Consider the following 17,522-nt stretch of genomic DNA (forward strand, 5'->3'; position numbering starts at 1 on the left):
ATCTATCAGCACTGAAAAAAATGACTAGTAAGATTTTAGTTTTATTTTGCAAGTTTTTGCACAGTTTTTCTAAGTAAATTTTAATGGTAAAAACCTTCATAACATAATATTGATTAAAGTGATTCAGTATATTTTACATTTCAGTTAATACAGTTACTTTTACATACAAATCTGATTTAAATTAACATTTTATTTGAAAATTTCACACTTTGAACTTTCCTCATGTAATCTGTCCTGATCGACCCGCTCCAAGCGGGATTTGAACCGGGGTTAGCTGGCATGGGAAGTAAGCGCTAACGAGGATGCTAAAGGTTACATCCTCTAACGTCACTTGCTTATGCACCTCTTGAGGCCAGAGGAATGTGATTTTCACATACTGCACAGCTATCATGTACCAGCTGTCTCCCGTTACACTTTCAAACACAAGTTTAATCATGTACCACATGGCATACGGAAGCCTTCCACAGGGAAGCTTGTTGCATGATATGTAGTCTGTTAGACAACATCACCTTGCATTACTGGCAATAGAAATAAATGTAAAGCTGCACACGCACACATCAAAACTTGGTAGTAACATCAACAGATCATTTTCATGAACTGTTCATTTTGAGTAGAAAATGAACTTCACACTTCACAAAACAAAAAGTTACCAAACATAATAAAATCAACAATAAAAACTGTGCAAATATACTTGCATAGAGTGAAACAATTCAAGGGAATTAAGTATACAAGCCCGTTGCATTCTGGGAACATCAGCTTTGAAAAAGTTAAGAAAACTTCTTATTTTATTTACCAGAGAAATGTACTCAAATAAGAGAATAAATATGACAATTGATACATGATGACGCTTTGTAAATATAAAAATCATAAATAATATTTAATTATGAGCCAGAACATTCATTTTTACATGTTTAAATTAAGTACAAATGTAGAAGTTAATAGTTTATTTAATGTAGAAAGAACTTAAATCTTATCTGCTGTACTTCAAAAACTTCACAAAATGTATATATTTATTTTAAATGTGCTTATATTTTAATGTACGTCAATCAGCAGTGCAATGGCACCCGTCATAACCTAAATTAATTTGATTGAACTTTAGTACTCGTCTATTTCACTTGGGCACGAACCAGGTCACATGGAGGCTACTTTACCAGTCTAACTTTATTTGCTGCACTCTCTGGCCCATTGGCTTACGTGACTACTGCAGTCTCTCTCTATCTAGTTAGGACTTTTTCGATTAGCCCGTGCTAAAAGCGGTGGATTTGATTTCATACTCTTTTTATTAGGTTTACCTAACGAGGACAGTTAGACCACAAAGATACACTCTACTGGAGCTCCAGTAAATAATATTACATCTGCCTGCTCATGAAGCCAGGGAAACTCAAAATGCCATTCACACTGCTCTGCTTTCAAAATAACATGGACTTAAAACCTCATGATCTGTTTTTCATCTAATACAATGGCCTAATGCAAGACTATGGGAGAAAGGTCAAGAAAGTAAACAAGCTGGTCAAACAAAAACACATCTCAAATCCCTCAGTTTCAACATTAAATGATATGTTACTGAAGTACCCATTTTCATATTATCATAATAAGCACACTTTTCTTGATTCTGGTTGACCACATTGTCCTTGATACTGTCAAAAAGAGCAATATTTCTTGAGGACTTGGAAAAGTCCATCTGAACGGCGCGAGATGTCAGGGGTGAGTAATGGTGTCGCGAGCATCTCCCACATGTAATCTCATTCGATCTCAGCTCTCGCGCTCAGGTGGGGGGACTGTTGGTTTATCCTCAAGGTTTTACTCCCACCAGAAGGGAAATCGACCTCAGCAGCATGCTGCGGTCCCCAGCACAACCTCTTTTGACCGCACGTCGAGCATAATCCCACAAATATTGTTCCTACTTTTTACATTTAAAAAAAATCACAAAAGCCATTTCATACATAATTAATTCTGCAGTTTGCCAAGTCACTAGTCCACCGATGATGCCCCACCAAGAACAAGTGATGGCACACGGGAACCTCCGTGCCCCAGGTCCTCCAAACAACGGCGGGTACAACAGCAACCCGGTGCCAGTCATCGTTCAGACAGAATCCCGGGACAAATGGACGAAAAAAATGGATTTCCTTTTATCCGTCATTGGGTTCGCGGTAGACCTCGGGAATGTGTGGAGATTCCCATATATCTGTTATCAAAACGGGGGCGGTAAGAGGATTTTCTTAGCTTTAAAACAGCTTTTATTCATTAATATTGATTAATCACAAACGCATGGTTGATTTTTATTTGATAAAAGTTAAGTGGGAAATAACTTGTCAAGTGTAATTCTCATTGGGCGCGTGAGCGGTCCAAGGTGTTTTTATTTTTTTACTTTTAATAATTTAAATATTATAATAATAATAAAAAACGTCATAACCAGTGAATAAGCAACATAGCAATTTTACTGAGAATTATGGAAAATAATGACTATTTCAGAGGGTTTTGTTGGTTTTACTACCTTCTAAAAAGCACACAAATGGAATAGCATATAAGATTCATATTTGTCATAAATTAAAAAGAAAAGAAAAGCAGGAACAAGCCTAAAGTAAAAGTTACTGAACTCTGTGGATAAATACAATTTTCATATATATTTTTTATTAATTCATTAATTAATAAATATGATTATTTCTTCTTTTTTTTTTCTTTATTATTCTATTCAAACTTAAAGCGTACATGTGAAGAACGAGGCAGAATCGGACATATTCAATCGTCAATCATATATTCTACTCCTGATTAAAACTGCAGACATTGAGATCAACAAGTGTCAGACTACAAATATATGACTAAATCAATTTATTTTTCTTCCTTTATAAAGCTTTTTGGTTTGCATGATTAGTTAATATACATGAGGTGGAATAGGCTGTGTGGACATGGTTCATTTTGTTTTCAATTCAACTTGATTATTTATTGCTTATTTTACCCCTGCAAATTCCCTCTTAAATGAACCTTATATATCCCTGACATTGCTGAATATATTCCATGACTCCCCATCTTCAGGGGCATTCCTTATTCCCTATGTCCTGATGGCTATATTTGGCGGAGTGCCACTTTTCTACATGGAGTTAGCTCTGGGACAGTTCCACAGAACAGGTGCCATATCCATATGGAAACATATTTGCCCTATTTTTAAAGGTAAGCAAAATGTTAGATGATTCTGTCTCAAGAATAATGTATTTTATTGCAACATAGCTCTCAACAAGATATTCTGACTTTCAAATGTCTGGCGCAAAGAGAGCAATAGAAAGAGAAAAAGACGGACTCATGCATCAGGTTTTCATGAGGAACTACTGACCATTTCCCCTTCCCTATCAGGCATTGGTTTCGCCATCTGCATCATTGCACTGTATGTGTCCTTCTACTATAACACCATCATCGCCTGGGCTCTGTTCTACTTCTACTCCTCATTCAGTAGCACTCTGCCCTGGACCAACTGTGATAATGACTGGAACACAGAAAACTGCACTAACTACTTCGGAAAAGACAACGTGACTTGGACAAACTATTCACGCTCACCAGCCGAGGAGTTTTACACGTAAGTGCATGTAAGTGGCTGAACTGCAGGGGCAAAAATATGGCAAAGAAAGAAAGACAGAGAAATGAAAGGGTAGAGGAAGAGGGAAACAAAATGAGTGATACATTTGGGGAAATAAATAATAAGGGGGAGAAAGAGCTAACTGTGGATAGATATGTTGTAAATGTGTAAAATTCACTTTATTTAAGCAATTTCACCCAAGCAGTATTGCTATGGTAATCAGGGTCTGAAAACATTCCAAAGAACGAAAACCATAAACAATTTTTTTTTTTTCAGAACGTAACCAAAAATGGGAACGAAATTGCTTTTTTTTTTATATTCTCCCCTTTTCCTCCCTAATTTGGAATGCCCAATTCCCAATACGCTCTAGGTCCTCATGGTGGCATAGTGACTCACCTCAGTCTGGGTGGCGGAGGACGAATCTCAGTTGCCTCCGCGTCTGAGACTGTCAATCCCTGCATCTTATCACGTGGCTTGTTGAGCGTGTTACCGCGGAGACATAGCGCTTGTGGAGACTTCATGTTATTGTTCCGACATCCACACACAACTCAACACGCACCCCACAGAGAGCAAGAACCTCATTATAGCGACCATGAGGAGGTTACACCATGTGACTGGGCCAATTTGGTTGCTTAGGAGACCTGGCTGGAGTCACTCAGCACACCCTGGATTCAAACTCGCGACTACAGGTGTTTTAGTCAGCATCTTTACTCGCTGAGCTACTCAGGCCCTCAATGCAGTCCCTTTTAATAGTTATGGAGTTAAAACATTATTTTTAAATGTTGGTAACCGGTTAATTTCATTCTGATAATGTTTTCATGAAACCAAAGTCTAAATGGTTTATTACAGTACATTTTGGTAATTACACCACGTCCTGTTGCCCAAAATATTTGGCTTCTCTCTTTGTAGTTGAACATGATATGCATGTGCTTTGATTCTGAAGGAAACTGCTACATCACACATTTCTTTGGCTAATGCATTTTGTCTTGTAGCCTTCTGTGATATTATTAAATAATTATTGCATGTTGAAAATAAAATTATTTGGCCCGCATAAGATGATGTTTAGTCCAAACAAGCCCAAGCAGAGTGTGCGTGCATGCAGGAGACAGACATTGTGGCTATTAATTGATTTTAGATGGCCAGATATATTTTTGAAATATTTTTAATATATTTGATGGACATATTTAATATGAGGAATGCATTTATAAAAAATATGTTATTTTATATAGGCTTCTGCACTCAAAAAAGTAATTGCTACTTCACTCAAACTATTTGGTTTAACTTGATTAAATTATGGACAGTGGTTCCACATGTTTGAAATTATTTTTCTTAAATTAATATGACCATGTAATTTCAACAAATACTTCAGGTAGAGAGAACCTAAACCATCATCTTTCACAAAGACACATAAAATACCAGTTAATTTTTACATTTACTCTCCCTGTCGAGTTCCATGCAAAGCATAGTGGGAACTAGAAAGCCAGTTTCATTTAACCAAACAAAACATATTCATGTTGTCCCAATGCACATGGAGCTGACAAGACTCTTTTTAAGTTAAATCTGCTCAGTTAATTTAAGTTCCCTTGGTTACATGCATTTTTGTGTAAGATTAACATGGGAGAATTGAGTAAAAGTGACGATAGGCAAGGTACATTTTTTAAGTACCATTCTTTTTATGACTTCTATGCTGATAATTCTCCCACATGGGAATTTTTTTTTTATTGCTTATTATCATTTATTTTGATTAAGGCAAGTCCTTGTTTTGAGTGTGTTTTGAGTGTGTTTTTTCCAGACCAGGTCCCTTTTTTTAATTTAGATATCTGGTAAAACTGCAACTTGTACATCACACACTCTTAGCACAGAGTACTGTCATTTTAAAAAGAACGTTATTAACCGTTCTTTAATATAGTTCTAACCGGTTACCAATTGGAAAGGCGACAGCTGGACAACTGGAACCGGAAACAAAAAAATACAGTTTCTGCTCAGAAAGAACTGAAATAAAAACATTATGGTAATCACAGCCTTGCTTATATATTATACAAGAGCATGACTGCATGTTATTTAGTCGCAATGTGGTAGGTTATTTTGTCTATTTTACCTCTGCTAACAAAAAAAAATCCAAACGAAGCCTAAGTAGGAACAACCATTACATCAATATGAATATAAAGAGTCTGCTGTTTTATTAAATAATCAAAAAAAAAAGATCATACATATTTTCAGAATTCACATTTGAGAAATCTCTATTCAAACAGGAGGAATGTTCTGGCAGTACATGAATCATCTGGGCTTGGGGATGTGGGTTACATTCGCTGGCAACTCTGCCTCTGCCTCTTCCTCATCTTCACCATTGTCTACTTTAGCCTTTGGAAAGGAGTCAAGACTTCAGGGAAGGTTTCTGAGACATAAAAACCTCTGTAACTAAATTAAGCATGTTTTATTGTTCCAATCTAAGCAAAAGTCATCTCATTCTCAATTTTCCTTTCAGGTTGTATGGGTGACTGCCACGCTGCCGTACGTGGTGCTGTTGATTCTGATGGTCCGCGGTGCCACTCTGCCCGGAGCGTGGAAAGGAGTTGTGTTCTACCTCAACCCCAAATGGGAGAAACTGAAGGAGACCGGTGTGAGTGCTTCTCTCTTTCTGCCTCTGCTACCTTTTCCATTGAGTCTAACACAGATTTAGTGTTAGATTAGATTATGTTTTTGGTACTTATCCTTTTTAAATGTAATTACTGAATGTGTGCTATAATTCTTAAATGGCAGAATACATGTTTGTGGGAGGGCATTTTTATTTCATGCAGTAATGAAAAGGATATCACTTGAGGCACTTGGACATAGCTTAAGAGCTCAATTTGTGAAAATATGGACTTCATAAAGGGCTCCATTTTCAATAAATTTTTAAAAGAATGGTTTTGGTTCTACATAAGCAGTCGATGAAGTTAATATTCAAACTGCATCTCTGTATCCCTTGTCTTGTGATCTTCACTTTATGAGCTTGGTTTTGTGATTAGCTGTTTGCTGTGTGATGCAGCAACCATGATGAGAAGCAAAAATAAAGCACTAGGGGCTAATGAGATGCGTAATTGGTTTAGAAATTTTTTCCATCATGAAAGGCCCTCATATTCATTGACACACTCATGAACACACACACATGCTTCTCTTGCCACACAATTTTTCAGATCTGAGCAAGCACTGCCTTTTCCATGTTCCCAATATTCTGTGATGTCTTTGCCTTTTCCCAACCCAATCCAAATTTCTTTCCGAAATATAGTGAATTTTCAAATAATACGATTTAAAGAGTTCCACATGATCCTTATTCTACACTTATGTTTTTTTTAGCCTCACACATTTATTTTTTCCAGTTGTATCTAATGGTTTGCAGGTATGGGTAGATGCAGCAGCACAGATCTTCTTCTCTCTGGGTCCCGGGTTTGGGGTGCTGCTTGCCCTGTCCAGCTACAACCCCTTCAACAATAACTGTTACAGGTATAGACAAAACATGCTTTTTCATTAATTCTTCTCTCATAAGTAGCTTCTAAAAGTTTCTGTTAACCCTTTAAGCTATAAGGGTGTTTTTAAAGATTTCCAGTTTCAGTGGCATACTTAAAATTAAAAGCTTATAACTCATAAAACAAGAAAAAAACAAAACAAAAACAAGATAATTTCTAACAAAATTATGATCACTGCTGTGATTATGAATAAAAATTTACACAAATGTATTTAATTTTTTTCTCGATTTGACATTATATACCTAAGGGTGTAGCTAAGGTGGCTCAGGAAAAATTATTTCCATTTGTTCCCAATCATGCCCCAGTAACATTTAACAAAGTGTTGATGCAGCAAAGCAATTAAATGACACATATACTTAGCTATTACTCACTATATTTTTATCTGTAAATAAAACAAATAGGCTGGTTGTATTCTCTCTTTGAGAGCTTTCTAACAACATATGACACATGGTTATTTGATGAGTTAGATGTTTTTACCGATTACCAAAAATATGTACAGTGCAATTTTGTTTTATAAATTATCAGAATGGAACACTTCTAATTTGTCTGCCAATTTCAAAGCATGTGTTCAGTTTTGGTCATAATGCCTACATGCATTGTAAAATAGAGCTTATATGCTTTAAAACAATACCTATTTTATGTTGGTAAAGATTGTAGTTTATAGGTAAAGATTTTGGTAAAGATTGTAAGAGAAGTGGCTGTCAGAATTTTCCATCAGTTCTTTATTGTTACATATCTTGCTATACAAATCCAATAGAATATATAATTATACATGAATAAATAATTACAGTTCTAGCAAGACTGCACTGTATTGATATTCTTTAAACATTCTTGTTAGGGTTTATTTTAAATCCCTAACCTAAGTATTAAACTTCCACAAATATTTCAACCTGAACCTCTAAATGTACAGATTCCATTTAAACTTTATTTTATAGATAATTTCAGCTTTATTTGTGCCATTTTCTTTTGATTTTTTTAATGTAATATCAAAACTCCTAACCAAAACTATCACGCCATTGTAAAACTATCACGCCATTGTAAAATTTGCATACTGAATTACGATTGCTCTTGTCTTCCTTGCATACAAAATGCAACCTTTACTCTGCACAGTGACTGATATGTTGATCCATGTGTGCAGCCGACTGAAAACAAGACGTGTGCTGAGTGTCATGACAACAGCAAATTATCTCTGATGTAGCATTTGATTTGCCCAGAATCAAAGCCCCAAACCGGAACTTACTAACATTGTTTTTTGGTTTGCTACTTTGCTTCCAAGTAAATGCAAATCTAGTTATATTTGAGGTTTCATTTGAGACCTCTATAAATGCAACAAACTCTATAATCTGCTCCTAGATACATGGTGGTGGTTTACAGGAACAAAATGGATCTGCAATGACTGTCCAATATGATTCCCACTCACTCTTAATTTTGGTTCTATCTATAGCTTAGATATTTATTTACATTTGGCTCTGTGTCCGCTAACCAAGGGGGAAATGCCATCAAAATGACCTGGGCTCTAATAAGTTGCATGACTGAATGATGTGAAAACAAGTTTAAAACAGAGAATTACGGCCAGGGTTTGAAAAGACGAATGGGCAGCATATTATGTATGGGGGGAATTTAATTGGATACTACTATAAGACTGTGAAGAGGCACATGGCCAATCTAAATGGATGAATTGTTTCACTAGTGGTCGAATTTGAAGTGTATTAAAGAAAAAGTGATGCTAGTTCATTTTTTGTAAACAGATATAGAACAGCTTGTGATAAGTGAAAGATAAACTTTACACCACAACACTCTTTGATTGCATGTAGTCCACACATTTCGATTACAGCCTCATTCATTCAAGATGTTATTAAAGAAATCTAAAATATTACTTTGAAAAAGTAACCCGATGCAGTAACTTACAGTAACTACTTTTTGTTTCTGTTTTGTGCAGAGATGCCATTGTAACCAGTCTGGTGAACTGCCTGACGAGTTTTGTGTCAGGATTTGTTATTTTCACAGTCCTAGGATATATGGCTGAACAGAGAAATGTAAATGTTGAAGATGTAGCCAGGGACAAAGGTGAGCTTTGCTTTTAGACCTTTTTGCTGTTCATAAGCCTAATAGTTAAGTTATTTTGTGTTGTAGGTGGGGTGCATTAAATACAAATACAGTATGAATGGTTGGCATCCAAGAAAAATTCCATTGTGTGACTTTCAGCCCATAAATAAAGGATCTCTAATATTACCTGAAGTTTGTCTTTTGGGTACTCTCCCCACCTCTAGGACCCAGTCTACTCTTCATCACATATCCAGAAGCTATTGCAAACATGGTTGGGTCAACCTTCTTTGCCATCATCTTCTTTGTGATGATGATTACTCTAGGACTGGACAGCACTGTATGTATACACTTATAATGCAAACTAACTTAAATAGTTCACCCAAAAAATAAAATTCTGTCAATTTACTTACCCTCATGTAATTCCAAACCCTTAGGACTTTCTTTCTACTATGGAACACAAATTAAGATTTTTAGAAGAATATCAGCTCTGTTGGTCCTTGCAATGCAAGTGAATGTTGCCAGACCTTTGAAGATCCAAAATTCACATAAAGGCATAAAAGTAATCTACACAACTCTAGTGGTTTAAGGGATGTAGTCACTTTGGGTGAAAAACAGATTCATATTTTAATCCTTTTTTACTACAAATCTCCACTTTCACTCCCAGAATTTGAAAGAATATGAAAGTGAAAAGGGAGATTTATAGTAAAAAAATACTTAAATATTGATCTGTTTCTCATCCAGAACTTTCATATTGCTTCTGAAGATATACTGTAGATTTAACCACAGGAGATGTATTAATTACTTTCATGCAGCCTTTATGTACATTTTGGAGCTTCAAAGGTCTGGTCACCATTCACTTGCATTGTATGGGATGGTATGAGGGTCAGTAAATGATTAGAGAATTAACATTTTTGGGTGAACTATCAATTTATGCACAAACATTTTGCAAAAGTGTTCTGAAGACATACGGTAGGACATGCAATGGACATCAATATTTTCACTGAAATATTACTTACATATTTCATGTTGTTTCTGTATGCCTTCAGAAGACTTGGAATATGATGCGCGACACTTGGGAAATTAAGTGTTCCACCATAAATGTAATCTTACTTGTCATTGTACATGTTATTTATATATCAATTAAATAAAAGTTTCAAAGTTTCTTTTTGACTATTATTAATATAATGTAATGTTTCTGGAAATGCTCCATATATTATGTATGTTATATTATATAATGCTTATTATACACAATATATGGGGTTAAATCCCTGCCAGTGTAAAAGGCACTTTTTACTTTATTCTCTCCTAAAACACTAAATACCAAAAAAAAAAAAAAAAAAAAGAAGAAGAAGAAAAAAGCTACCACAGCACTTTCTAAACACCGGTTTGTCACAAAATGTTGCAAATTTAGAGTAGCTAATGAGAATTTCTCAAATCATCACATTTCTTTTGAGACAAAACAATTATTATTTTTAAGTTTGTTCAGGGTGATTTAATCAAAAGATGTCAAACTGTCAAATAAGTGAAAGGATAGTGTTTGGCTAAAAAGCCCCCTTATTGTAGGTGCTTTGTTGAAGGCCCCACATAAAACAAAGGTGTGGTGACTAGATTTCTAATGAAGAATTTTCAACGTGGGCTCACAATGGAGATTAATTTCTTTATAGAGTACTTGAGATGTTATGAAATGTAAAATGGGATTGAAATTAATTATAATTTGTTTCTAGTCTTGATACACTTGATACCAGAAAAAGCTAACTTTTCTTAAGGGATGCTTATAGCCCCATTGCACCCTAATATATATAAACCATATATCTATAACATGTTTATATGTAATTCATACTGAAAATGAAATGCATTATTACAAATTACTGTACCTTCTTTACATTTCATTCCATTATAATTTAACCTCCTTAAACTCAAATTACAATTCTGCATCCTGTTTACTACCTCAATTAAAATCAATTTAATTCTTCATGGTGCACAACTAATGAATTCTTTAGCAAAAGTAAATAATTTGATTTGTACATAAAAAGTGAATGACAAACAGAAATACATGATCTAACTCAATAGGCTTTCTTTCTGTCTGTATGCTCTTTCTTGTCTCATTATGTCCTATGTACATCAGTTTGGTGGGCTAGAGGCCATAATTACCGCTGTAATGGATGAGTACCCAGATACCCTCTCCCATCGGAGAGAGCTGTTTGTTCTTGGACTGGTGGTTGTTTGTTTTCTGGGTTCTCTCAGCACCCTTACTAAAGTGAGTGCCAGTAAACTTCTGTGTCTCTGTTTGTTTACATTTATTAAAATTTACCAGATGTTTGCAACATCTAATGAAAAAAAAAACAAAAAAAAGCTGGACAGAGTTGATAGAATTTGATTATAGATTTTGTTGATTAGAAGTGTGGGTTAAAGCAAAATAATAATAAATAAAATATAAAAGTGCTTATCAAATGAACATAAAAAAATTGCTATAATTTCAAATAGGGTTGTATGGGTGTGTGGATTTCAAATAGGTTTCAAAGGATGTTAGATTTTTAACTGAACATAGTTGTTTTTATTATTATTATTTTTTTGCCAGGGTGGTGCATATGTGGTGAAGTTACTAGAAGAATTTGGAGTTGGTTCTTCTATTATAGCTATTGTCTTTCTAGAGGCCACTGCAGTCTCCTGGTTTTATGGTAAGATTTTACATTTTTTATTAAACAATGGAACTTTCTAGCTTTAGTATTATGGTGGTCCTTAATATATCGCAATACAAATCCCTGCCAAACTTAATCTAAGCGTATATGAACAAATTTCAATATTGAACCATGTACATACAGTATGTATTTGAAATGGCTTTTTCATGCTTTTTCTCCAGGTATAAACAGATTCAGCAATGACGTTAAATCAATGTTGGGCTATACTCCAGGACTGTTTTGGAGAGTGTGTTGGGTTGCCATCAGCCCGGCATTTCTGGCTGTAAGTTCAGAGAAATATTTTCTTTCTTACACTGAGTTTTGTTCAAGACAATATGCAGCATGTTTTACCACTGGTTAGAGTGTGGTGACAGGGGAAATCATTTTTTATCCTCTACAAACTGCACAAAATCCACAATTTCTTCCTCCAACCTCTCTTATTACCTTTATAATCTCATTATATCACCTGTCCACACTGTCACAATTCCCAGTCTGAAAATGTCAAAATACCCTCAAAGCTTAATATTCCTCTGAAACTTCTGCATACATCACAGCTAATCTCAACAGGCCTGCACTGGTGCACACAGTTGACATTTCTGCAATAATTTTATCAAAATTTTGCCATTCTTCTTTTTTTCATTCTTTAAAAGACATGATAAACTGCTCCTCTCTCATCTCCAGAGACAGTGTGAGATTATTTGTAATACTGGAGAGAAGACATGACTGTAATTTCAAAACACAAAAGGCCACCGCTCTGCAATTTTCTTATCCCTGTAGTTGTGTTTTTTCTATATCATCATAGCCTCACTGTAAGGAGGTTTTAAACATATCAAGCCATGTGTAGGGCCCTTTGAAATCAGTTTTATTTTTTCACAAATTCTGTGATTTAAAGTGTAAAACAATTTTTTTCATAGAACTTACAAATGAAAACAGAAGAAATACTTTTAAACATACAATTGCATTATTTTTATAAAGTGAAATGCTTCTATACAGATCCTAAAAGCACAATCCAAAATATACTCAGAAATATATTTTAGCCTATTTATGGGGGCCTGGTAGCTCAGGGAGTACTGATGCTGACTACCACCAATGGAGTCGCGATATCGAATCCAGGGCATGCTTAGTGAATCCAGCCAGATCTCCTAAGCAACCAAATTGGCCCGGTTACTAGGGAGGGTAGTCACATGGGGTAACCTCCTCGTGATCGATATAATGTGTGGTTCTCGCTCGAGTTCGTGTGTAGATGCTGCGTAGAATAGCGTGGGCCTCCACACACACTATGTCTCCACTGTAACGCGCTCAACAAGCCACATGATAAGATGCATGGATTGACAGTCTCAGACGCGGAGGCAACTGAAATTCATCCTCCACCACCTGGATTGAGGCGAGTCATTATGCCACCATGAGGATTTAGAGCGCATTGGGAATTGGGCATTCCAAATTGGGGAGAAAGAAGAAAAAAATATATTTTTATTACTATAGTATGGACAAAAAAAGCTGAAATGTGCTTCTAAAAATCTTCACTTCGGTTCTGCTGAAAAAGGAAAGTCATACACATCTGGGATGGCTTAAACCAAATTAAATCATGAGAGGATTTTCATTTTTGGGTGAACTAACCCTTTAATGAAAGCATTAATGAAAACCTTTATTCAGTACAACAGCACTTTTGCTCGTGAAATATTGCTTTAGTATAATTATTATTGATCTATTATTATTTGTTTAATATTAAAGCAACATTGATTATTACATTGTTACAAATAAAATTTTTGTCGCAATGTCTTTAATATTATGCGTCTAGTTAAATTGTCTTTTATTTTGGTGCAAAACCCAAGGAAGCACTTTCCGTTTGTTTGTTTTTGATGACAGTCTTACGCATTCACATTGCAGATTGTATATTTATTTAATTAAATCTCTGGTTTTTGTGGTTTAATCTCCATACTAGGACATATTACAATTTTAATTTGAATAATTGTGTATTTATACAGAACATTCATTTCATCCCAAATACACTGATGAGCAAAAACAATATGACTACTCACAGGTGAAATGAATAACATTGATCATCTCCTAACAAGGCCACATGTCAAGGTCTGGGTAGATTAGATGGTAAGCAAACAATCAGTTCTTGTAGTCAATGTGTTGAATGCAGGACAAATGGGCAAGAGTAAAGACACGAGCGACTTTTACAAGGACTTAATTGTTATGGCCAGACTACTGGGTCAGAGCATCTCTGAAATGTCAAGGCTTGTGGGTTGCTCCCAGTCACCGGTATTCAGTACCCACCAAGAGAAAGGAGGGTGTTCCGAGAAGGGACAAACCATAAACCCGTCACGGTGTTGGGCGCCCAAGGCTCATCGATGCGCGAGGGCAATGAAGGCAATCCTGTCTGCTCTGAACAAACAGAAGGTCACAGAAAATTGTAATGATGGTTACAGGAGGAATGTGTCACAACACACAGTGCATCACACCCTGCTGTGTATAGGGCTGCAGAGCATGATGTATATGTGTATGACTTTCCTTTTTCCGCAGAACCGAAGTAAAGATTTTTATAAGCACATGTCAGTTCTTTTTTCAGCCCACGATGACCCCGTCCAGTGTCAAAAGTGCCTACAATGGGTACGCGAGTGTAGGAACTGGATCTTGGAGCAGTGGAAGAAGGTTGCCTGGTCCAATAAGTCCCATTTTCTTTTACATCACGTGGATGGCCGTGTATGTGTGCACTGTTTACCTGGGGAAGTGATGGCACCAGGATGCACTGTGGAAAGATGACAAGCCAGCGGAGGGAGTGTGATGCTCTGGGCAATGTTCTGCTGGGAAACTCTGGGTCCGACCATTCTTGTGGATGTCAATTTGACATGTGCCACCTACCTAAACATCGTTGCAGACCAGGTAAACCCCTTCATGGCAATGGGATTCCTTGATGGCTGTGGCATCTTTCAGCAGGGTAATGTGCCTTGCCACATGGCACAAATTGTTTTGGAATGGTTTGAGGAACATGATGAAGAGTTCAAGGTGTTACCATGGCCTCCAAATTTCCCAGATCTCAATCCGATTGAGCATCTGTGTGATGTGCTGGACCAACAAGTCCGGTCCATGGTCCAATACATCATAATGTTTTGGCTCATAAGTGTATGTAAAATTCTATGTCATTCTACATTTTATAGTTTATTTTTATTCTGGATTCTGAGATTCTGTTCGTATCTTCCATATCAAGGAAATCATAGGGCCCTACATGTGAACTCATACCATGGCTACAGTGACTTTTAAGTGAAGCTGTAAATTATTTTGTCAAAGGATCCCATAATGTTAAGTAAAACCTAGTGTAAATCAGTTTAAGTGTAAAGAACCCTAGATAAGTTGATTCCCTCTTCATTTTCTGATTTGACAGTACCTCAAAAGATAACCCTGAACTTGAGATAGGCCATAAAATTATAAATGGGATCTTTGGGGGAAGTCATTTAAATAGAACAAAGACAGACTTTTGTAATTCTTAAAGAATTAACATTATGTATCCAGTTTTTCCCAATGAAAGATGACCATTTCATGAACAACCCAGGGGGAAATGTAGAACAGCATGAAATTGCACATGCATTTTTAACAACACAATCCATCCTGCAGCATGTAATATCCCTGAACGTATACCATTTTATAAATTTTTTCCACATATGAAGTGCCACCTCAAGTCACTGAATCTGTTTTTTCCTTTATGTACGCTTTCAGTACATTATTATTAGCTCGCTGTTGAACCCCCAGCCCCTCTCGCTTTTCGACTATGAGTTCCCAGACTGGAGCATCACAGTGGGTTACATCATCGGAGCTTCCTCCTTCATATGGATCCCCATATATATGGTGTACAAGTTCTTGTGGACCCCAGGCTCTCTTAAGCAGGTGAGGGAACTCTTAACATACATGTGCAAGGCTCAGTGAATTGACCATTACTAGTGCTATCCGTTGAATAAAATATTTAATTGCATATTTTTCCATCGTTAAGGCATTAACGCATTCAGTTCTAAGAAGAAGAAAAAAAGCCCTATGAAATATAACTAATTTTGTATGAGACAAGTAAAATAACATTTGTTACTATTTGTAACTCAGCTCTGCCTTAAGGTAAGTCCTCTTAAAAAATAGTTAATTGAACTCAACAAAACTTTCTTGAAAGTGTATGCGAACAGACTTGTATGGCTTCTTATGATTTCGCAATCTTGTACTATTATTACGACTTGTCATGAGACATGATTGTTTGTAACTTATTTGTCGCCTTTGCCTCAGAGTAAGTCCCCTTGAAAAAACATTTCTTAAAACTTAATTGAAACATTCTGGAAAAGTGTATGTTAAATTAATTTAAGGCAAAATAACTTTTTAATCTTTTGTAACATATTTTGTGCGATTGAGACAAATAAAATACAATTATTTCAATAATTTACACTTCTGTATTTGTCAACTTTGCCTTAAGGTAAGCCCCATTGAAAGAATTTTTATAGAGCTCAACAAGACTTTCTGGAAAATATATTTGCACCTGAAGTTGCTGACCTGCTTTTATTTTTTTTAATTCAAGCGCCTTGCTGTTTGTCTGCGACCAGAGAGAACACTACTAGACATCCACCCTGACAGTATGGGTTTAAGTCCTGTACCCTAGAACCGATCCGAGCCACCTAGACCAAAACAACTAAACACAAAGGGGGCATACATCTGCCATCTGCTATATTTGTCAAAAGCAAACTAGTAATTTATTTTAAGGGTAAAGAGCAGCTTTCACATAGTTTCAGGGATTTTTCCAATTGACATTTTAATAAGACCCTCCTGAAAGGGATAGTTCACCCAAAAATTTTAATTGTCTCTTCATTTACTCACCCTTATGCCATCCCAGATGTGTATGACTTTCTTTCTTCTGCAGAACACAAATTAAGATTTTTCACCATTTCAGATTAAGAATATTTTAGCTCTGTAGGTCCATACAATGTAAGTGAATGGTAACCAGACTTTTCGAGCTTCAAAAATCACATAAAGGCAGCAGTGAAATCTATATCTTCAAAAGCAATATGATAGGTGTGGGCGAGAAACAGATAAATATTTAAGGATTAAAACATTGATCTGTTTCTCACTCAAAGTGATTGCATCGCTTCAGAAGACATTCATGCACTCAACACTTTATTAGGAACACTATGGTCCTCATAAATTTCCCGATGAGTTCTTCTGCTGTTGTAGCCTATCCGTCTCAAGGTGTTTGATGTGACTATGAAGGACATCGCTTTCTGGGGACATATATATGTTTTATGGCCATCCTTAGCATCCATTCTTAACTTGGCCGGGATCATCAGTACAAAAAAGACCTTCCATTGATGTGAGAGTTTCTTGCATTCCTTGAATCGATCATGTTTCTCTCATGTTGAATTCGCAAAGTCTGGGAACAAGACAATGCTGTGGTTCTTCCAAGAATGCCTTTCTTTACTCCTTGCTTTACGTAACACAAGATCTTTATCGTATGATCTCAGAAGTTTTGCCAGAATTTTTCGGGGCCTGTCTCCCTCAGCAGATTGCCGAGCCGTAACCCTGTGAGCACACTCAATTTCCAGCTTATGGCCTGTTATGTTGAGCAGACAATACGGACATTATTCTGCCGGCTACGGTTCTCCATGTCCTCCAACTTCTCCCAGATATGCTCCAAATCCACTTTGGATTTGATAATTTCAATAGTCACAGATAATTCCCTCACTGATGACTCAT

The 17,522-nt window shown here is 36.2% G+C and overlaps 1 protein-coding gene across 1 annotated transcript; it reads left to right on the forward strand.

Annotated features, from left to right (window-relative positions):
* The first annotated feature begins 1,985 nt into the window (after window positions 1-1,985).
* LOC127630829 (sodium-dependent serotonin transporter-like) lies at window positions 1,986-16,434 on the forward strand. Its single transcript, XM_052108642.1, has 13 exons — window positions 1,986-2,205; window positions 3,034-3,168; window positions 3,349-3,568; window positions 5,821-5,959; window positions 6,054-6,188; window positions 6,948-7,051; window positions 9,014-9,141; window positions 9,345-9,457; window positions 11,246-11,377; window positions 11,699-11,798; window positions 11,981-12,081; window positions 15,519-15,686; window positions 16,354-16,434. Exons 1-13 carry the CDS (start codon window positions 1,986-1,988, stop codon window positions 16,432-16,434), a joined length of 1,776 nt encoding a protein of 591 aa, XP_051964602.1.
* Window positions 16,435-17,522: the final 1,088 nt, after the last annotated feature.

This window comes from Xyrauchen texanus, chromosome 3 (assembly GCF_025860055.1).
Source record: "Xyrauchen texanus isolate HMW12.3.18 chromosome 3, RBS_HiC_50CHRs, whole genome shotgun sequence".
Classification (NCBI taxonomy): domain Eukaryota; kingdom Metazoa; phylum Chordata; class Actinopteri; order Cypriniformes; family Catostomidae; genus Xyrauchen; species Xyrauchen texanus.